The 23,931-nt window shown below is 39.0% G+C and overlaps 1 protein-coding gene across 2 annotated transcripts in view; it reads right to left on the reverse strand.

The window, feature by feature from the left end:
• The window catches only part of LOC108430972 (sodium bicarbonate transporter-like protein 11), a 54,796-nt gene that overhangs the window by 16,026 nt on the left and 14,839 nt on the right, over positions 1-23,931 (reverse strand). For both annotated transcript variants that reach the window (XM_017703803.2, XM_017703804.2), the window contains exons 2-9: positions 15,014-15,055; positions 11,741-11,830; positions 10,731-10,774; positions 9,029-9,248; positions 8,689-8,770; positions 6,901-7,024; positions 4,025-4,228; positions 3,022-3,106 (exon numbers count right to left, since the gene is read on the reverse strand). In XM_017703803.2, the coding sequence (XP_017559292.1) occupies positions 3,022-3,106; positions 4,025-4,228; positions 6,901-7,024; positions 8,689-8,770; positions 9,029-9,248; positions 10,731-10,774; positions 11,741-11,830; positions 15,014-15,055 (891 nt within the window). The remainder of the gene's footprint in view (positions 1-3,021; positions 3,107-4,024; positions 4,229-6,900; positions 7,025-8,688; positions 8,771-9,028; positions 9,249-10,730; positions 10,775-11,740; positions 11,831-15,013; positions 15,056-23,931) is intronic.

The following is a 23,931-nucleotide window of genomic DNA, read 5'->3' on the forward strand; positions in this document are numbered from 1 at the left end:
TTGCATCCTTCACATCCACAATGTATTCAGCTTTTCATGAAAGAAGTGTGCCTCAGTTGATCGGTTTGTCTTTGATACAGGCCTATGCTTTGTGCTTGGTGCCTTTCTCTGTGGACTTCATTCATACCCCTTTTGAAAGTACAGCTGTCTTGAAAGCACAACGTAAGCCTAGCGGTGAATCAAACTTGATGAAAAAGGCAAGCAGACAGAACTAAAGAAGTTATTGTCTGAGCCGTGCACATTCAGCACACCACAGTAGAAGTATCGGACGTTCACTCTGCTATACTTTGTGAGTGCTCTTGGATTCCGAGCGAAATTATGTTCAGATTGAAAGGCTGAATTTCCAGCACTATAGTTATGAAAAACAGCCACAGATCAATATCACAAACTATTTTCCAAAAACACCTGTACAAAGCAACAGCATGACCGTGATTCATGTTACATGTAAACATCTTGTAGGCAACAGCACACGTGACGCACATTGTTTGCTAGGGTTGCAACTAAATGTGGCTGATGATCATATTGACAACAAAGAAAATCGACAGGCACTTTTGATTGATGATGATTGGTTTTCTTTTTCAAAATGTTGTCCAACTTAAAGTGAGTTAATGGCTTTACCTGAAGAGGGCAGCAATTCACTTACAGCAAGGGCTGGTCCTGGAGATCTACCATACTTAATAGTGTAGCTCCAGCTCTAATTGAGCACACCTAATTAAGGCTTTCAGGGAAACCTAAATTTTAGAGCTAGGTGTGTCTGATCTGAACTCTCCAGGGTGGGAGATCCTCCAGGACCAGAATCGAGCATTCCAGAATATTAGTGTCTTACCTGTATGAGTAGTTAGCAAAAGAAAGGCAATTATGGCTGAATCTTTGAGTTAAGGAGCATTTTCTTAAAAATAAGAATAATCACAGAATAATCACATACAATATATGCAAATCTGACTTGGATTTCCATGGAAGCGCAGCATTACCTTCAACCAGAAAAGAAACATGCGGACGTCCATTCTAAAGAAGCGAAAGTTTTCCCTCCATGATTCCCTCCAAGTTTGCACCGTAAATGGTGTCAGAATAAGCTAACCTAACAAAAATCACTAAAGCACATGCTAAATAAGTAATGATTATTATTAACATACTCCAAATTTGTCATAGCGTTACATTCATAAGCTAAGTAACTATGCAAAACTGGTTAATTAGCTTAAAATACTACTTATTTTGTAAACATTTTCACATGAAAAAAAAGTTACCCAATCATGCTGGAAACCTATTCACACATAGCTCATCTAGTGAACTAGCACACTGAAACGTTAAACCATTTGCTGCAGCCTGAAGAGTTATAACCCTAATCTGCATATTTATTACTGTATCACTAATTTTTAGCTATTGTATACTACTTACCATTGCTCAAAGTTATGGGCAGGCGTAATCAAAGCACCCCCTATGCTTCATGTAGCACATTGCAATCTGGACTGCATATCATATTAGCACTGTGGAGGAACATAAAGTGCTTTTGGTTTTAAATAAATGACATGTTAATTTCTCCATAATTAACATTGATGACAAGTAATCAACTTTGTCCCTCATCTAGCCTGGTGCAGTAGTGAGAGGAGATGATAAAAACAGTACTGCAAACGTGCTTGGAGAGAGTGGTGGGTGGAAGCAACACATGTCACAGAAGATAAATGCTTTCAAAGATATGGCTTGTGATGGCATGCTTAGAGCAGTGCTGGGAATTCACTGGAAAGGATGGTCTGACGGCCACTGCTATGTAGTTTTCTGATACCTGGACCACCAATACTGCTCCAATTTGCAAAGACGTGGTAACCATGGAGCTACAAGTGGTTGTGGGCCCTATGGGTCTAGTTTCAATCAATGAAATGAATGATTTCAACACCATAAAATCCATAAATTTGGTATAACTGAGTTCTATTTCAACTAACGTGAACAAATTACAGCAGATTTAGTAAGCACGGAAAGAGGTAGTCACAAGGCTAAGAATCAGCAGAACCGATGCTTAATATTACCACACACCGAAAGACACACAGATTCCAAAATTGGGTATGAGCTCTACTTGAATACATTTTGCAATAAGTACCTGGTTCAAACTTTCATGTCAAATGGATCTGGTGCAGCTGCCAGTCAGCGTCAGAGCTGATGTTTTGAATAAATCCAGCCAATTAACAGTCACACATATGAATGACATAAATATAAAGATAATCATTGGTGTCAGTTATTCAATCACAGGCCCTCAGTTACTTAAGGACTCAGATAAGCCCACACAAACAGCAATGGGAATCAGGATCATAAAGTTTTAACAAAGTTATTTTGTTAATGGTCATCTTTATCACAACGGTAAGATCATGGTCATAAATGATGCATGACACTGAACATACAGTACCAGCCTCAGAACTCAAGAAAAACATTCAAGTCCATAATTTAACTATACACCATATATATAAATATACATATTTAAGCTCCATGGTCATTCCTACCTGCTTAGTGTGGATGACATTTAAAAAATGCAGCCCTGCCTACAGTTTACACAATCACAGCTCAAATGTTGAAATGTATGTTATTGAGCTCCAGAGCTTCAACTACTCATCCCAGAATGTAGCAGAAGACTTTTATACCTCTAGTCTCAAAACAATATATCTACTTGAGAAATGCAACATGCATTTTGGCTACATTTGTGCCTAGAACACCTGTAAACTAGATCAAACCAGCAGATGCCAGCTGACTGCTAGCTACCAATTTCATGGACAGACTTTTGACCATTGGATTGTGTACTCTTAAATAGGCCTCACTGTACTGCCTCCATGTGTACAAACAAGTAGACTGCAGTTCATCTTGTAACTATATTTGTAGATCAGCATCTCATGGACAGTCAACACCCAAAGAAAGCTGTTAGCTCAGGAACCGTGACCAGCTCAATTGATCTAGCATAGCACTTGGCCAGGCCCTGGCTACAGCAACTTTTGTAATCTTTTCCCTCCGTCTCCACCACCAAAGCCTAAGCTCACTCACCATCAGTGAAATCAGAAACGTAATGAGGAAGTCTACGGCTGAGGTCTTCGTAAATACCACGACCAGCTTGCAGAAATTCTGATACCTGCATGAAAACAGAGAAGGGGAATGCTCATAAACCAGATACCAGACCAAAAACAAAACCTATCCAAAACTATAACAAACAGATATACAGAATGTTAGAATGGAAGCCTTCATTTTGTCATTTCACATCATCCGCAGCTTTCTTTGAGCTTTTTAATGCTTTGGCAAAAAGCAGGGCCAACTTAATTGAGCTAGACTGTGTTATAGACTGCTGAAAAATAGCTGCAAATGAGTTATTGCATCTCTTTGCGTGCTGCAGGAAAAGCCCTATAGATCTTTCCTCTCATGTTTAAACATTTGTTCTTATGGATAACTGAATTACATTTCAAATCCTTAACACCACAGCGCATGTAAACAATGGAAGCACTTGTCTTCTATATAACTGGTGAGCCAACTCTGTGCAGCGAGCAAAGACACTGCTTATATTAGAGAGCTATTCATAAAGAAATAATTCATCTTCAGGCAGGCTTGGCTGCGCTGCTATAAGGCTGCTTGCCATTCCCTGCTCTTGCCTGATAGAGGAAAAAAAAACGCTTTCTTTTTTAGTAACTGGGCAGAGAGAAAACTCTGGCAGCCTTGTTGTTGTGGAGTAGCTCTTTATTGGCTTAAGATGGAGCAGAGTCTGAGGGTGGTCTCTGGGTGGGAAATCGTCTGCTACATGCTACATAACTCCATAAAAATCAATGTAATAACTTAAGAAGGGCAAATGCAGCTTTTGTTATTTTGGACATGAACAGTTATTTGTTGTCAGAGCCATCTAGATTCAAAATAATAATTCCAGTGATGCACCGCACGGTTGACCCTACAGTTATTATTGTCATTTTACTACGCAGCCACATACAGTGGTTATTCACTGAGCCAGTGACTTCTAAAGGTTAATGGCATTTCAAGACCTACTGATTTCATATCTAACCCAGACCTTGAGTGGTTTATTGCTGTGAGGACCGATCTCTTCCTCCATGGACGCTTTATAAGTGGGAGAGGACAGCAGCTGCCTCTGGAGCATCAGTTCCTGTTTGAAGTCCTCCTGAGTTTTCGTCTCCAGAAGCTTCTCTCTGAAGGAGATGTCTGAGAACATGGTGGCGAAGGTGCGGGCAAGTTCTATAGCTGTCTTGGTGCTTTTCTGGAGAGAAGTGGTTTACATTAAGGATGTGAAAGTGTATAACCACAAACACTCACCAATCCACATTGGTAATTTGGTTCAATTCATTTCAGTATCATTACTTATGGTCTCAAAAGCAGCTTTACATGCAAGCCCCGTCCCCAATTAGAAAGCTGAAAGAGACAGTGGATAGAAAAATGCCATTAGACCAAGCACTGAGAGGAATCTAAACTCTATAGCACTCTCTCCAAAACTTTCTATTTCTAAAAAAGAAACTTTGCAGGAAAAACAACACATTCTAAGTTTTCAATAAAAGTTTATGGAAGAAGATTTTGTTCCATGTCATTTTGACTCATTTCTATTGGTCCATTTAATTGTTTACACAATGTAAAGGGCAGCTCAGGGTTTTGTACACTTTTCACTTTAGTCATGGAACAGTGGAATTCCATGACTTTTCCACAACTTTTCCGTGACAGAAAATACAATATTTATGGTAAACATTTAGCATGGAACTGGGCAATATACACTGGTATACCATGACACTGACATACCATTTCCTGTTTAAATGATATTTTTAGCAATTATAGTAGGTAACTGCACTTTACTCATGACATGCAATCTTTAGTGGTTTGCTTTTAACTCATTTGCTTAAAATGTATATTTCAGCTTAAAAATAAAGAAACTCAGGAAGCTTGTTTTAACTTTGCTTTTGTTAAACTTTAATACCATCTGATGATAACATGATACTGTGATATGTTTGAAAATACCATGATATTGAATTTTATCAGTAACCGCCAAGCACTAATGGCTAGACAGCAGTTCTGAGAGGGAAAAAAAAAACACTATCTAAATACTTTATTCATATTAAAATGTTAATAGCTAGTAAGTCAAAATGCAGTTTAAATGGATTGGTTGTGAGGGAAACTGAATTCTCACCCATGTAGAGATATCTGCACCAGGTTTAACACTCTGACCTTCTGTCATTTTGCTCAGTACATTAATGTTTCTTCATTTCAGGGCCTACATAATTTTGATCATTCCATATTCTCATGTGCAAACCTGTTCACTGGTTTCGTTAGTAAAGAGCAGTTTAGCATCTTGTCATAACATAATAGTTGCATTGTGCATGTACACACGTTATCATTAGGTGGACATCATTCTCTATTTCACTAGCTTGAAATCAAATGAGTTATATAAATATAATGAGTTATATAAATCAAATGATTTAACAATAAAAAATATAATTATTTTGCCAATGAAGTGACGTATATAACTTAAGTTCAGTATGTGAGGGCTTAGCTTTACATGGTGTGGGAAGGCGTTTATTTGTCAGTCTACTGAAGTTTCTCAGTGATTTTAGTCCCGTCCAAATCTGCAGTGTCACTTTTTTGAGGCACTTTGACCCCATTTATACCTGGTCACTTCATTTGTCTTGAGTATCAGGATTATATCTGGATGAGGCCAAGCCACATAAAATGCAAGACACATTCAACAACCAAAATTCCTCCCTGGACCGGGAACCGGACAATATGAAATGCTTAATAGGAAATATGGACAGATGCTACTGTGCAAAACAAACTGCAGATAACTTACAGCACAGTTGGCAATTAGTTGCCATGTAATGAGCAGATTTGCATATTTCTTCCTTCCTTCACAGCAATCGGATTTCAGTCTGACTAACTGGAGATGCATTTGACTTCTAAGTGTAAATGCATGTGGCTAAAGTCTTATCAGGATACAATCCAGATACTAGTCATATGATGTGACCAGGTATAAACGGGGTCTTTGAGTTCACAGAGTACAACAAAGACCTCAGCAGGTAGCTTGTCAATGTAGCTGCAGCATGTTATGTCTGTTTAGCCACAGCAGTGCAGACTGGGCACTGTGAACGCTCCCGCAAGACTCGGACCTGAAGCGGACACATAACCATTTACAATAGCACTTCCATTACTATTCTATTGCTGTTTCTCTGTGACATGATATGCTAAGTGCCTGTAGAGGTGAACCTCCTCAGCAAATCTCCCTTCAAAATGATTCATTTTAATGAAGCAGCAAGGCCAGAGGTGCCGTGATTGTGTCATTTGTTACATGCACACCCTTGTGCCACTTACAATGCTTCAAGTATAAACCTAGCTTAACTCACAGTGAAGAAACTAGTTAGTTTGGCATAAGAAGCAGCTGCAGTGTGTTTTTCCTCTCATGTTTGGCTTGTTAATTCATCTTCTCCAGTTTACAAATGTCACAACATCTTTACCAACCCACATGTTTTGAATGTTACAAGCCAGGATTCTTATTAACACATGTTAGTAAAGCTGGTCCAAGTGCAGAAACATTAGTGTCGACTCTCAGTGCTTTTTACACTCTAGACTCTTCAGTGCTTCAAATGAGATGAGATACAGGACCGCATGGGGAAAAGTCCAGGAAATTCCATGACTTTTCCAGGATTTTCATAACCATAGAAATGCTGGCAGCTAATATTTCAAATGATGTAAAAATAAATAAGAAAATAAAAAATGACAGCGTTCAGATGCCGACCATATGCATGGTGGTAGTAAATGCAATGCTACTACTGGGAAAATGTGGCTGTTCCTGATGTGAGCTTTAAATCAACAAGACGTTTGCACAAAACGATGACCAATAATGGCTGTAACACTACTGGAAGACACCAATGACATATTAAAGCAGATGCTCACCATTCTAGGTGGTGAAAGGATGAGGATGACAAAACGGGCTTCACAGCAGTTCACCCCCCAGTTCTGAGGCCTCTCCAGCCGAGCGATGCAGACACAGCGCCGCTGCAGGCTCTTCACATTACATCTGAAACGAATGGCAGGCACAGAGAAAAGACATCAGGGGCTTATTTACCTAACAGTTGTGCGCACACATATCCCATTCTGAATCCATCCACAGTTACGATCTCATCAGTGGAATGCTTTTAGAAAGATCCACTTCATTACCATAATTACACGGCAGGTCAAAAGTTTAGAGACATCTTGCCTTATTCAGAAATGTGACATTTCTTGCTGTAATTTTTAAATAAAGTAAGAAAGACACCTGTTCCTGTTTACTAACACTTTAGGCATATTTAGAAACAGCTTTCATCAAAGTGTCTTCCTTGGTATAATGAGTAGATTTGAGTTGCTGGTGGATAAAAAGTGGATAAAAATGCATGCATGAGGTCGCATCACATTATGGGTGCCATATATATTGTTTCATTGTCTTTCATTTATGGTTTAACTTTCTAAGTGTAAAGATTCAGAACTGTTTACAGAGTCTGCTTTCTATTTACTCCAAAATTATTGGTGCTCCAATGTCTGTAGGTTGTTTCTGTTATATGTTTGTATAAGTTCATATGAGCAGTTATGTATATAAATGGTCAGTCATTAGTAAGTGGTCAAATCCTTGTCTAAGTTCTTTTGTATTCTATTTCTATCATAAAACCATCTTTTTTATTTTAGTTGCTGTGTTTAAACGATACAGAAAAATAATAATCAGAAAAAACGAGGCACACGTTTTTATTTGGAAAGTGACTAGACTAAATCCCCTTAAAACCCCAGGCATTTTATATAGTAAGGCTTATTATTCAGTGACTACAGGGACATCAGTGCAAACTGGTTGAGCTTTTCTTAGGTTGTAAAAGTGTCTAATTTGGACCTGCTGGTGTGTCCTGGCCATTTAAGCGGACAATAAGCATTAAATGGACCCCTAATATAAATTGGAATTTTATAATATATTTATAAAGATACATGGCATCACTTACCACATATAAACATAATACATTTAAGAAAAGCATTTGCGGTGGTTTAATTATTTGTAATAGATTTAAATAAGTAAATGGTGCATTCAAATAAGAGCATTTATTAAAGCACAAAAATATAATAAAATATTTATTAACCATCATTAACAAACTATTAGGTAATTATTTTGGCATTTTTTATAGGGGCCTGATATTATTAAAGTGCTTTTTCATTTTGAATATGATAAACCCTCTTTTGCTCTTAAATCTATTGCATTCTTGCCAATATACTCATTTGTATTAAATACAATTTGAAAAGCTAGATGTCTCTAAACTTTTGAAGGGTAAAATACATATGGCTGTTGTCGGGAGAAAACCTTGTATCTCATTTTTCAGTTTGACATATTCTGAAAATACCTGTTACCCCTAACATTGTGTGTAAATTTCATGATGAATGGACTAAAAGAACCGAGCCAAAATGACTTGGAAAAAATTCTGGTTACATTGACATTAAAAGTAAAGCAGGTCTTTCCCTAACTATTTGGAGATACAAATAATAAGACATATCCCTACAACAGAGATATTATATATATATATATATATATATATATATATATATATATCTTATTATTTGATACTAAGCTGTTTCTTAGTATGTGTGGGGTAATGTGTGCACTGGTTCTGTAGCCAGATGTACAATTTAAATCTGTCTGCCAGAGGTGGTCAGCAACAGGTTATCACTCACAGCACACACAGCCAGGACTGCTGGTAGCGCACCCCAGTGGCAGTCGCCGTCACGCCCTGAATAGTCTCAGTCAGCAGGTGCACTGAAAGAAAGATGGTGGGAGAGTAAACCAAGAAGAACACACAAGGATCCAAAAAAATAATGATCCTTTAAAAAGACCATCACTTTAATGGAATCAATTTAACCCATGAGCAATCCTTAATTGAAATCCACTTAATTATCTTTAAAGGCTTTACAAGCCTCCATTATTGAGCCCCAGGCAGATGTTTAGAGGCAATGGCAGAGGAGGTCTGGCCAGCTGCTGTTCCAGGCCTGTTGCATGTGGCTGCTTGGCGCTCACCGCTGGCCTCCTGCCCCCCAGCATCAGTGAACAGAGAGTGGGTGACCTCCTCCTGGTTCCAGCTGCCCTGGCCATCCTGGGCTAGATGCTCCAGCATGCGCCGCAGCACCTCATCCAGAGAGGCAGCCTTTTCATCCAGCAGGATGCTGGCCTGTGCCAGGAAGCTGTCCAAATCCCTGTGGGCCCGCACCTCCTCCTTGAAGTTCATCAGCTTTACATACTGCACAGAGATACAGAGAGATTTAACAAGAGAATAATCAATGCTTGGACATGCACTGTGTTGTTAAAAATGTGTCCTCAGATGCTGAAGCATTTAAAGTGTCAAAAGTACATCTTCAATTAAAAACATGTAAAGCACAATGACAGAATGTCACTTATATGCTGAACTAATGGGAGTAGATACTAAAATAACAGATGTTTCAGGATGTGCAGATAGGATTGACTGCAAAGATGTTTCTTAACACACACACACATATATATAAAATGTGAAATGCACCATTCAAATTACAGAGTTTAAAACTGCCTCTGAAACCAACATGAACTCAAAGTATCAGGAGCTTTGGGAAATGGCTTTCTATGGCCGAGCAGCTTCGGACAAGCCGAAGATCACAATGCGCAATACCAAGCGCTGACTGGAGTGGTATAAAGCACACTTCCCATAAACTTTGGAGCAATGGAAATGTGTTCTGTGGGGTGATGAATCACACTTCACTATCTCCAGTTAGATAGATGAATCTGGGTTTGGCAGAATGTATAGTGCCAACAGTAAAATTTGGTGGAGGAGGGCTATCAGGGGCTTATGTTTAGGGTTTGGGCTTAAGTGAAGGGTAATTATTAATCATACAAACATACAAAAGACATTGTAGACAATTATTTGTACCCGACTTTGTGTCAACACTTTGGAAAAGACCCCTCTTTGTTCCAGCATGACTGTGCACAAAGTGAGCTCCATGAAAATGTGGTTTGTTGAGTGTAGTGTGAAGAAAGTCTTCTGAGCACCTTCAGGATGAACTGGAATGTTGACTGTGAGGCAGATAAGGCCTTCTCATGCCACATCAGTGCTGGACCACAAAAATCCTTTTTTGACTGAATGAGCACAAATTCCCAAAACACTCCAAAACCTTGTGGAAAGCTTCCCAGAAGAGCACTGGCTTTTATCGCCACTAATGTGGGATAACTCCATATTAAAGCCCAAGGATTTAGAATGGAATCCAACAAGCATATTTAGGTGTGGTGGTCAAGTGTCTATATACTTTTGACAAAGTGTTTATTAAGTACATTTTTTTTGTTATCTGAAGAGGGTCTGATTATTACAGGACTATAAACATAACATGTTGGTTAAGTATTTATTAACAATTACTTGGGTTTTTCCATTTTATCACTACATTTCAGTACCTTCAAATTAAACACTCTCAGAAAAAAGGGCAATAAACTGTCACTGCAGTGACACCCCTCGTCACTGTGGCATCTCCGGTACCTTTAGTTAGGGAACATAGCTGTACCATATTCTATTGCAATTACACATTTTTAACTGTCAAATCATTAAGTATAAACATATAATAAATAATATGTCAAATAAATCGTTAAATCGAAGGTGTGTTATTCATCTTTTGACCTATTATACATTAATTACTATAACTTTTTTTATGGGAAAAGTGTGTAAGCTACTTCTTTTTAGAAGAGGCTGCTGAGGAAAGCTTACTTTTCTTGATGTGTTTAGGAGCCCAAATCTTGAAGAGTCTGAATCTAAAAGAGTGGGAAACAAAACAGTTTATAAAATGCATCAACAAACTTCTGAAGCACAGCACTGTAAGTGGATGAGTTTCCCCTCATTAGCCACAAGCCTTGAGCCCTCTCTATTGTGTCTCTCTGGTTATAAATAGGTAAAGGCTATGAGAGTGCCAGACACACACACACACACACACACACACACACACACACACACACACACACACACACACACACACACACACACACACACACACACACACACACACACACACACACACACACACAAAGCCTTCTGGAGTCCCTCAACTCTGACCTTGTTTGTTGGTGTTTGCTGCTGAGTGCAACCTGGCACGGCCTGTTCTACCATTACTGTAAACATACCGCCCCAAATAAGAGAACAATCAGGACTGTCCCGCAGGCTGAATCTGAAACAGAGAGAATTCCTGGCTGCTCTTGACAGAGCTAAGGAGGTCTGTGTGTGTGTGTGTGATAGAGAGAGAGATGTTGCCAGGAGTGATAAGTGGGTGGTATACTGTTGGGGTTCCTTCCATACTTAGCTTCAGGCAATAATCAGGAAGAATTTCTTCAACAATAGTCTGGCATAGAACGTGTTATGTCTCTCTCTCTCTCTCTCTGTCTTTCTCTCACTTTTTCTCTGTTCTCTCTCTCTCCTTACCCTCTCACTCATTTTCTTCTCCCTTTCTCAGTTTGTATGAGTTTTTATAGATCTTTCTCTCTATTTATCAATTTTTCTCCCTTATCTTTTTCTTGCTCTCACTGTCTTATTTATCTATTTTATCTCTTTATTTATCTTTCTTCTTCTTCTTCTTCTTCTCTCTCTCTCTCTCCCTACTACCTACCACTCACTTTCTCTGTCTCTCTCTCTAGTCTTTCATCTCCTTCACTGTTTGTTTCACAAAGACACACACATGTGCTCTCTCTCTCTCTCTCTCTCTCTCTCTCTCTCTCTCTCTCTCTCACCTGAGGTGGTGGTCTGGGTGGGCAGCTCATAGGCATGGCTGTCTGTGAGGGCTCTGGGTGATTCCGACTGCTCCTCGTCATCCTGCAACTCTGAAAGAGTGCCACAGAACCTCTCAAACACCATGCAGATTTTCCTCCCGCAGCTATTCTAATCTCATTCTGGCTGCCTCAGTCTGCCCCATGACATTTCACTGCTTTTACATCAAAATGAAATTTCAGTATTCAAGGTTGAAAGCATTGCTATCATAACCACATCAGGAGAGCGGCGATCGCAGGTGAATTGTGGATATTTTTCATCTCAAGCCCAGTAACGCAAGTGTCACAAACATTGTTTATGGTATGTAAACGCCATGTCTCTTCTCTAAAATATATGCACCATCTGTTGGAAAGTGCAGTGCATGTTGAAGAGCTCATAAAAAACCCACTCAAATCCAGACACACAGAGCAATATAACAGTAGACACCCCTAATAAATTCTTTCTTTTCATGGCAGAGCAGAACCATGAAGTGAGGTACAGTGCATGTTATTTCTGGGGAATTAACTCAGTGCTGCAGCTGCCCCACTTTGTTTGGATGACCTCATAGCTGCAAGACTATAATTACTGTAAAACTACAAATACATATTACAAATATATATACATAAATACAAATTTATTAAACAATTGGAGTCACACACAAAATTAAAGTGGAAAAACACACTACAGGCTGATCCAACTTTGATGTAATGTCCTTAAAACAAGTCAAAATGAGGTTCAGTATTGTGTGTGGCCTCCATGTGCCTGTATGACCTCCCTACAATGCCTGGGCATGCTCCTGATGAGGTGTTGGATGGTCTCCTGAGGGATCTCCTCCCAGACCTGGAGTAAAGCATCCGCCAACTCCTGGACAGTCTGTGGTGCAACGTGACGTTGGTGGATGGAGCGAGACATGATGTCCCAGATGTGCTCAATCAGATTCAGGTCTGGGGAACGGGCGGGCCAGTCCATAGCTTCAATGCCTTCATCTTGCAGGAACTGCTGACACACTCCAGCAACATGAGGTCTAGCATTGTCCTGCATTAGGAGGAAACCAGGGCCAACCGCACCAGCATATGGTCTCACAAGGGGTCTGAGGATCTCATCTCGGTACCTAATGGTAGTCAGGCTACCTCTGGCGAGCACATGGACGGCTGTGCGGCCCTCCAAAGAAATGCCACCCCACACCATTACTGACCCACTACCAAACCGGTCATGCTGAAGGATGTTGCAGGCAGCAGATCGCTCTCCACGGCGTCTCCAGACTCTGTCACGTCTGTCACATGTGCTCAGTGTGAACCTGCTTTCATCTGTGAAGAACACAGGGCGCCAGTGGCGAATTTGCCAATCCTGGTGTTCTCTGGCAAATGCCAAGCGTCCTGCACGGTGTTGGGCTGTGAGGACAACCCCCATCTGTGGACGTCGGGCCCTCATACCATCCACATGGAGTCAGTTTCTAACCGTTTGTGCAGACACATGCACATTTGTGGCCTGCTGGAGGTCATTTTGCAGGGCTCTGGCAGTACTCCTCCTGTTCCTCCTTGCACAAAGGCGGAGGTAGCGGTCTTCCTGCTGGGTTGTTGCCCTCCTACGGCCTCCTCCACGTCTCCAAAACATCAGCCAGAAAGCATAGGAACTGAGAAGTGGTCGGTGGTGCCCACCTGCTGAACCACTCCTTTGAGTATGTCTTACTAATTGCCAAAAATTTCCACCTGTTGTCTGTTCCATTTGCACAACAGCAGTGAAATTGATTGTGAATCAGTGTTGCTTCCTAAGTGGACAGTTTGATTTCACAGAAGTTTGATTTACTTGGAGTTATATTGTGTTGTTTAAGTGTTCCCTTTATTTTTTTGAGCAGTAGTGTGTGTATATATATATATATATATATATATATATATATATATATGTACACACACACACACACACACGCACACACAAAACAACGGCTCTGTGCTATAAATGGCTATAAACTAGTTTAGTGGATTATAGGCTTAAATTAATCTGAATCTAAACAAATATTCATAAAAACACATACATCGGATTAGAGTCATTGAGCTTAAATCCAGGAAGTTCTATCCAATCTATTTCAAAAAGGAGAATTTGACTTTTGGTATTTATAGGGAAATTCACTGAAACATGTAAAATAAATAATTTAAGTAACATATCACTGTTACAACCTTCACATGTCTGTGTTTAAACTAGAACTTTTGTATTACTAAAGCATAATGTTGGAAGGAGAGTGTATACTATAGCCAGCTTGGCACTAATATAACGTTGCAAATCCCACATGAATATAACAAATAACACCTTAATTTAAACTTATGATGTGTTTTGCTCAGTTGTCTTGTCCATCTATGAAGAAAAACACAATTTCCAGGTGTTAATTTTGTATGTTAATGACCACTTTTCTCTCATTGGCTGTCTTAGGGGAGTGAGTGTGGTGGGCTATGTTTATTACTGTTGTTGGAAGAAAACTTCATATCTCCAAAATGATAACTTCACAGGAAAAGGAAAAAACCTACTATATTTTGTGTTTTTAATTTAATTTTAATGTTTTTTTAAAGTTAATCGAACCAGACTTTTTTGCAAATCATTTTGGGCCATTTCTTTTGGTCCATTCATTATGAAATTTACAGACGACATAAAGGACTACAAGCATTTTCAAATTATGTCAAAAACTGAAAAACGACAAAAACAGGAGATACGAGGTTTTCTTCTGTTTTCTTATGCAGCATTGTGGAGGTCAGTATAGAGAGACTACACGTGTAGTGGTCAGCTGTTGTACTGCAGTCCGCAAGCAATACCTCTCTAATTAATACTGAGTATATGAGTGGACTGGCAGAACACTTTCCATGCATTTATGTAAACAACCACAAAAAATGATCTAAGATGACATGCAGAGTACCATTTCTCTTTCCTTCATTACGCTAAAATAAATGAGCAATAACTTAGGCATCATCATTTACAGGCGCCAAATTAATTATTTACTTCAACTAATTCCAAATGTCCAATGGAAATGAAATAGAAAAATATGAAGGAACTGAAGGCCTGATGATTTCCCTGTGTTATTAGGCCTCATTACAATGCAGAACACAGAAGATTATATCATCTAAAAAGGTGAAATGTTTGCAAATCACTAGGACCTAACATGCTAACATAACAGCTACTTAACATCTTGAACACTAATTGCCAAAATTGGCACTATTATCCACCACAGGGGCATCAACAGCACGTATAATTGTTCAAATAGATGTACGCACCCATCCTTCTGAAGACATGTCCATTTACTGAAGACAGGGCCTCTGTGGGAGACAAAACAAAAGAGCACAATTTTAAATGGACCTTATTATGATGTAAGATGAGTACACATGTAGAGTATCATTTCTCTTTCCTGCAGTGTACTTGTCACAACTATTTTAATAGCATAATAACAAAAGCAATAACAAAAAGCAGATTTTCTCATTGCCTGCAAACAGAATCCAACACAACCCTTTCCACCCCACATTTTGCAAAACTAAATGTCACATTAGAATATCTTCATGTATGGCCGGATGTAAACTAGCTGAAATCTTCCACAGATTTTATGTGAAGCATTATGTAGACATGTGAAGTGTGGGCATGGTGGTGGGTCTACAGCCACTGTTACCAATACTCAATTTCTCCTTAAACTATGGGTCCAACTGCTAAGGCAGTGCAATCAAAGGGACTCGAATACAATGGAAATTTCTCATCTCTGTAATTTATACAATCTATGTGAAATCCTGATAGCATGAAGCATGAAAGACTTAAATACTTGGACTTGGGGCCGAGTGGTGGAGGCAGGGAGGCTAAAGAGAGATTTCTAATTGGAGATCTTACTTCAAAAGTTATGTTCCACATAGTTTTCTTTGCAGACAGATGCCTGTGGAAGTTATATGCATACATATTATTTGGCTGCTGATAGTGTTGTCACCTCACAGCAAGATGGGCCTGTGTTCAATTCCCCAGCCGGGCAACCGACAGCACATACAGCACATACTCCTATCAATCTAAAGAATCATTTCACCATGAAAGAACCATTTAAGACTGAATTGGTTCTATATAGAACTAATGGTTCAAAAAAGGAACATTTCCTTTACTAAATAGTTTTTGAAAATCTTTTTAAGACTACAGGCTTTCATTTTGTGCAAAAAAAGTCAAAACACCATCAAAAACAAGAGAAAAAAATACATTTGCACTAATGCTAATTTCTACCAGCACACCTGCATTAAACAAAGACATTTGAAGCTTATAAAAGACATTATATACATATTATTTATGGCTATTAACAAACATATTAACAGACCTTGCAACTTTACTGTGACATCTTGAGTAACAAGCCTGGATAAGGGCTGCCATCACTGTTTTCCAGGACTAAAAACTATGGCTAGGAGTTGACTTTGGAAAGAATCAATTGATTCCAAGCATTTAAGAATTGAGAATTGACTAAAGCTTTGGACTCAATTTGTCACAGAGATATTCATGTCACACAGTGAGATATTCTGCTGTTATTAAAAAAACGTGTCCTAGATTGGTTGTATTTTGCTTTGGATAAAGTTTAAAATAAAACAAAATGTACAATTAGTAGCAAAAATTACTTACTTCACACAAACCAGTGCTGTATACTAAGCAGCCATGAGAAATAGCTGCACGCTGAATATTCTAATGTGCATCCCTTGTTATCCACGTGAATAAACCCCAGCTGGCTCTCTCATCAGTTAGGCCTTCAGGAGCTGTACTGAAGGCCTATTGTGTCAGATTAATCATTAACATAATTATGAACTGACAATGAAATCAACCAATTATGTCATGATTTCTAATGGGTTGAAAGAATTTTGTGAGAAAAAAAAAACATTACGTAAAAAAGCATCGGTTTAAGCCTTCAGCAAGTCCCAAATATGCAACTGTTCAATTCCAGAAGTCTTTGGAGTTGACTAGCTCCATGATGGGTGATTGGAATCGATGGAGCTGATTCCAAGAGCTGATTCCACACACCACAACATAAAGGCAAAATAAAAATGATACTTTTGGGGTCTATCTAAACTGTGGTACCTTATTTTCTTCTGTCAGATTTGGGGGAGTAGATGTTAAAGCAATGTAGTCTATACTACTGGGTATCCACTGCCCTGCAAATTTTCAAATACAAACACAAAGCCATAAAAACTCAATTGTCTTTAATCTGCTGACTGGTACATGCTTTATACAACCCCAATTCCAATGAAGTTGGGACGTTGTGTAAAACATAAATAAAAACAGAATACGATGATTTGCAAATCCTTTTCAACCTATATTCAATTGAATACACTACAAAGACATTTAAGATATTTAATATTCAAATGGATAAACTTTATTGTTTTTTGCAAATATTCACTCATTTTGAATTTGATTTGATGCCTGCAACACATTCCAAAGAAGTTGGGACAGGGGCGTGTTTACCACTGTGTTACATCAACTTTCCTTTTACCAACACTCAATAAGTGTTTGGGAACTGAGGACACGAATTGTTGAAGCTTTGTAGGTGGAATTCTTTCCCTTTCTTGCTTGATGTACAACTTCAGTTGCTCAACAGTCCGGGGTCTCCGTTGTCGTATTTTGTGCTTCATAATGCACCACACATTTTCAATGGGAGACAGGTCTGGACTGCAGGCAGGCCAGTCTAGTACCTGCACTCTTTTACTACGAAGCCACGCTATTGTAACACGTGCAGAATGTGGCTTGGCATTGTCTTGCTGAAATAAGCAGGACGTCCCTGAAAAAGACGTTGCTTGGATGGCAGCATATGTTGCTCCAAAACCTGTATGTACCTTTCAGCATTAATGGTGCCTTCACAGATGTGCAGGTTACCCATGCCATGGGCACTAACACACCCCCACACCATCAGAGATGCTGGCTTTTGAACTTTGCACTGATAACAATCCGTACAGTCCTCTTCCTCTTTGGCCTGGAGGACACAACGTCCATGATTTACAAAAACAATTTGAAATGTGGACTCGTCAGACCACAGGACACTTTTCCACTTTGCGTCAGTCCATCTCAGATGAGCTCGGGCCCAGAGAAGCCGGCGGCGTTTCTGGGTGTTGTTGATATATGACTTTCGCTTTGCATGGCAGAGTTTTAACTTGCACTTGTAGATGGAGCGACGAACTGTGTTCACTGACAGTGGTTTTCTGAAGTGTTCCTGAGCCCATGTGGGAATATCCATTACAGAATGATGTCGGTTTTTAATGCAGTGCTGCCTGAGGGATCGAAGGTCACGGGCATTCAATGTTGGTTTTCTGCCTTGCTGCTTACTTGCAGAGATTTCTCCAGATTCTCTGAATCTTTTGATATTATGGACTGTAGATGATGAAATCCCTAAATTCCTTGCAATTGCACGTCGAGAAACGTTGTTCTTAAACTGTTGGACTATTTGCTCACATAGTTGTTCACAAAGTGGTGAACCTCACCCCGTCCTTGCTTGTGAATGACTGAGCCTTTCAGGGATGCTCTCTTTATACCCAATCATGACACTCACCTGTGTCCAATTAACCTGTTCACCTGTGGAATGTTCCAAACAGGTGTTTTTTGAGTATTCCTCAACTTTCCCAGTCTTTTGTTGCCCCTGTCCCAACTTCTTTGGAACGTGTTTAAATTCAAAATGAGTGAATATTTGCAAAAAACAATAAAGTTTATCCATTTGAACATTAAATATCTTGTCTCTGTAGTGTATTCAATTGAATATAGGTTGAAAAGGATTTGCAAATCATTGTATTCTGTTTTTATTTATGTTTATGTTTAACGTCCCAACTTCATTGGAATTGGGGTTGTATAAAAGTACAGAACAATTGAACCATATTTGTAATATTGTTTTTAAAAGTATTTTTTCCATTATCAATATTTAGCACGTTAAGAAGGTGTAGTGAAGACACATTTGAAGCAGCGGCATCTGAAAACTATAGATTAGTGTAGTATTTTGGTCTGTGCAAATATATGAATCGCCATATGTAGCCTATACAGACCAAAATACAATATGTGAAATCTGCTTTTTTTTATTGAAATTGGAGACTGTGTTCTCTAGGAGTATGGTGTGAACCTGAACATTACACAGGAAAGTGGAAGAATTGTTTTCTATGCAGTAGTTCCTAGCCTTTTAACCCACAGACAGGAATCATAATGCTGTATCTCATACAGAAATTTGTATATTTTCTATACATTTTATCATTGTCACAACATAATTGTCATGTTTCTGACCATATGAATAGTGTTTCTCCAGAATATCCTGCTATCTGTTTGGGTCCTCGGGCTGCTGAATGGCTCATTCATGATTTCTCTGCTTGAATCCATCCATCTTATTGCTAGTCACCAGATTTCTCTTTTACCCTCAACACTTCAGCATAATGGTCTTTTTCCATTCAATCTATTCTTCTGAGAATATGTCTAAAATGAGATTCAGTCCAATAAGTTTGTTTGGTTATCTGGGCTTGGTGTGAGAAGTGAGGTTTGATATGTTTCAGAATCCATTTGTTTGTTTTCTTTGCTGTGCAAGGAACCCTTAAAAGTGTTTGCCAACACTAAAGTTTAAAGCATCTTTATTTTTTCCTGTCTCACTTATGTATTGACTTTTCTGATTCAGAAGACAACGTGAGTTAAAATCAGACAAGTGAGACATACAAAAGATGAGAAAAAAATAACACTGCAAGCTTAAAACCCTTAACCAAAGCATCCTTGGCTAAAGAGCAACATAATTGAGGTAAAGTCAGACAGCCGAGATACATAAACATGAAGTAAAACAACACAGCAAACTTAAAAACCAACATCTAATCATCACAGGCTAAAGCATACTGCCCCACCCTGGGACATCTTTTGCTTCAAATTTAAACACAGACGCATTTATAAAAAGATGGAAGGATGAAAGCAATGACATACAGCAGTAGCTGCTATGCAGTGACTGGACAGCTAAGAAAATAAGATTTTCAAGAGCATGAGTTTGGTTGATTGGACTATACGTTGCACAAAAAAGAAAGCATTTGATTTTGATGGGTCACAATACAATGACTGTGCTCCCAGAAAGCAAGTCAAATTTAATCATCTTAAAAGATGCAGCTTAATACATATTCTTTCCCTGTCTGATTGGCCTACTTGGGGCTATATTTCTGATACAAAGTAAGTTCTAACATAACTTGTATACTCTACTAGAACTTATCTTAAGCTTTGACACAATGATGTAATGATGCTGCTTCTTTGTGCAAATGTTTAATGTGCGATCCTGGTGTAAAACCAAGCTTTGCTCTTTGTTAAAACATTTCCCTTTAATAACTGTTCTTGCTGCTTCCACACCAGGCAATCAAATCAAGTTTTGCTGACAGTGCTGCTGGATTATTTCCCCATGGACAGATTGTTGTGACCGTTGTTCTGCTGCTGGACTTCCTGTTAGCGAGCCTGCTGACTTCCTGTTGCTGACTGTGCTGTCCTGTAGTGTCAACAGAGATACTGTTGCATTTCAAGGCTGGAGCCTTTCTCAAGGGCCACAGAGAGAAGGACTGGCACTGACCCCAAAACAGTTAGCTTAGCACTTTCACTGACCTGCTGGCGCTCAGACAGAGAGTTACCTTCAAAACAGAAAACGTGTTTATGTATTCCTCACAGGATATAGCTTCCATGCAGGGAGGGATGTAGTCACTATTACAGGTGTGCAGTTAAAATAAGTTTGCACTGACTTTGTTTTCTTCTTTTAAGAAACCAAACATGGATATCTAGGCTCACAGTCAGATACAGTGGGCAGGCTCAACAATCAAACTTTGTGATAGCACAGAACCATAGGCACCTGATGTTGTGTGGAAGTGAGGAAGTAAAGTTTTATGGAAGATTCTCTTCCACCCTTGGTGTAATAACTGGAGTTGGTATACTCCTTAAAAACCAAACACTAAGATGAACCACAGCTCATAGTCATTAGTGTACAGATGCTTGAATCTCAATCATAGAGTTCTCCAGCAGGTTCACATTTTTGCTCTAACCCAACTCCAAACACACCTCCAAACACTTAGGTTAGAGAGCAACTTAATAAAAGGGAGTAGTAAGACAATTTTTTTAGGAACTGGTAAGTAAACAGATGCCATCACAGTTAGAGAGTTTTGAGTATTTACCCCAGCGCTGTTGTTGGAAGATGATTTGGAGACGATGTTAAACCAAACAAGAGCTCAAACTTGAGTGCTCAGTAGTGGAGCTTAGGAACTTGGCTTGTATTACACTCATCAGGTGGAATTAGAGCAATTTTGGAGAAGGAGGGAACCCAGCTTCCTAAAGCTGCTAGTTACACCAGACACAATTGAGGTATTCTACGTCACACCTTTTCACTCTTTGTTTATACTAGTGACATGAAAAGGCACAATAGCCTATAATATGACCCAGTCAGGCAGATGCATGATGCCAGTTTATTCTGGTTACATAAGTTGACTGACCTTGACCTAGACTACTATGTGCTGACCATTGATAGTTTTTAAAGTATAAATAATTTGGAAAAACTACCAGAACCTATGTGAATGCGATCTGACCAACTACAGCTAGCTACAAAATACCCTGCATTACCCAGCTAGGTAGTTAGATTATCTAGCAAGCTAACTTATTAGATTAAGGCTGATCGCTTGCTGTATTCACATTGCTACCAATGGCAAGATATTAAAATGATTTATGGCCACAACAGTCTCCACTTTGTAACTGTTTGCTGATGTAGAGAATAGATTAAGATGAACTCACATTAACATTTTTGTCTGTATTTTTGCCCCTCCATGAATTGTCTGTCTCTGCCAGAACACAAATGCACAGTTCTGCTTTGTGGCCATTTTAGATGCTTAAGCACGTTACATGAAACAAAATGAAATCTCGCAGTTAAGATTGTTAATATTCCATAAATATAATTTTGTTAAACTTTAACATTAAACATTAACTGCATTTGGAGGATGCTCTTATCCAAAGCAACTTACAATTAATTCATTTTACACAGGTAGGTGAAGGTATTGTTAGGAGTCCTGCCCAAGGACTGTTATGGGTTTAGTGTAGGGCGCTTGCCCAGGTGAGGGATTGAACCCCAGTCTACAGTGTAGAAGGCAGAGGTGTTACCCACTACACATATGAACTTGTGCCAACGCTTGTATTTTCATTGATTGTTTATTTGTAAGGAAAATTGACAAACAAAGCAAAGATGAAAAGTGGGCAAGAGAGGTGGGTAGATTAGCCTAAACTCACTATCCAATAAAAATATTCAATTCAGTGAAATAATGACTGATACAAATACAAAACACCTTAACAAAAGAACAGCTTCAGCACAAGTAGCAGATCAAATTATGGAGGTACTGAGCTTTGTATAGAACTGCAGTGGAAATTCCAGCATTGATTACCATATGAATTGAAGTTTTTATTTGTTTGTTTTGAAGTACTTTTTATGCTCTATCGGACTGAATAAATAAAATTACAATATAATATTATGTAGCGAAAGAAAGCATACTGTACAGAATAGTCAATATCAGAGAACCTTGAGAACCTTGAAACTCTTCCACATGAAGACACACTGATACACTGAGTGGAAGAGACAAGCAATAATAACAAATGCTTCCTCCTCTCCAGACAAAAAAAAAAAAAAAAAAACACTCTCTATAGACACACACTAATGGAGATTTGGGTTATGGTCAGGGTCAGCCACATCACCCCTAGAGCAGCTCTGTGGTTAAGGGCCTTGCTCAAGGCCAGATCAATGTTAATCAGAGCAGGTTCTGACTTCTAGCTGGCTCACTGTCAGTCTCTGGGACTCTAACCACAAGGCTTCTATTACACCCTCTATTTCCCTCAATCTGCCACAGTGGGACTCCAAAGAGCCTTGCAAATGATTTGTAAGTGATTTGCAGTGCATACTGATGCTGACCAATAAGCATGGATACAAGAGATGGCTTATTTAGAGCATCACTGAAAAAAGTTGAAAGCTGAAAGATAAAACTGATGTAATTTTTTTCTTTCTCATGTGTAGATGATGTACATTACGCATTTGAAAAAAAAGTTAATTCAGTGCATGACTTTTTTTTTTCAAAGACAACAGCTAACGTTGCGTTTACCCACATTACCTTCAGCCCTCAGGTCTGTACGATCCCTTGCTGCAAAAAAATAGGACGCCCCCACTTCTACCCACCTCTCCCAAGGTTGAAAGAGCCTGAAACAGCATCTCACACATCAGCTTCAAATATCATTCACATCAAAACTCATCTTCCCTAGATAGACCCTAGTTTGCACATGGCCTGTGAAGGTTTCCTGACTTATATTCATAAATCACATTTTACTGCTGGCAAATTTCCAAAATATAAGGCTTCCTTTACCTCTAAATATAAAGGGAATCTAAAATGTAAAGGTATTATAACACATTCATTGTTGTCGAGAGGAACGAGGCTCTAGAGGCTGGAGTAGAGCCGTAAGACAGACAGCCTGAGGGACATCTCCTTGTGTTCCCAAAATGATCTGCTAAAAATATCACAGTGAGTTTCCAACAACTTCCAGGGACACCAAGATACAGGCAACCACAGAGTACCATTTTCAGTGTATATATGATGGGTTTAATCACAATAAAGAGAGGATGGGAATTTTTTTTCTCTCTCTCTCTCTTTCATATGCATATATATACAGCTGTATACCATAGCTGTACACACTGTAAAATAGTTGTACGCAGCTCACTTTAGCATTAGATCACATCTGATGAACAATAACCTAGAATTAACATGCAGAACACTTCATATTCCAAACACAAAGTTCTCGTTTTGGCACCTTTATTTTTAAGAATGTAACGATACATCTGGACCTGTATTCCAATAAACTTTGAAGACTCTTGGCTGCATAATAACACAGGCATTATATACATTATACAATAATATGTGACTGGTGGCCTCCATGGATACAAATGCAGCAAATGTAACAGTAATTCTCACGTGAATTTCATCCACATTAGCTATTGCTAAGCACAGCTATAAGTTCTGATCATCACACCTTCAATCGAATGGGTAATGAATGCATTAAATCCTTGAAATTGGTCAGAATTGAGAGGCATTTTCAGCTTGTTAATCTGCTTATCCTCAGCCTGAGCAAATACAACCAGAACAAATGAACCTGTAAATCGGCCAGATATAGGGACCAAGCAAGATATAAG

Source organism: Pygocentrus nattereri, chromosome 11, assembly GCF_015220715.1.
Source record: "Pygocentrus nattereri isolate fPygNat1 chromosome 11, fPygNat1.pri, whole genome shotgun sequence".
NCBI lineage: Eukaryota > Metazoa > Chordata > Actinopteri > Characiformes > Serrasalmidae > Pygocentrus > Pygocentrus nattereri.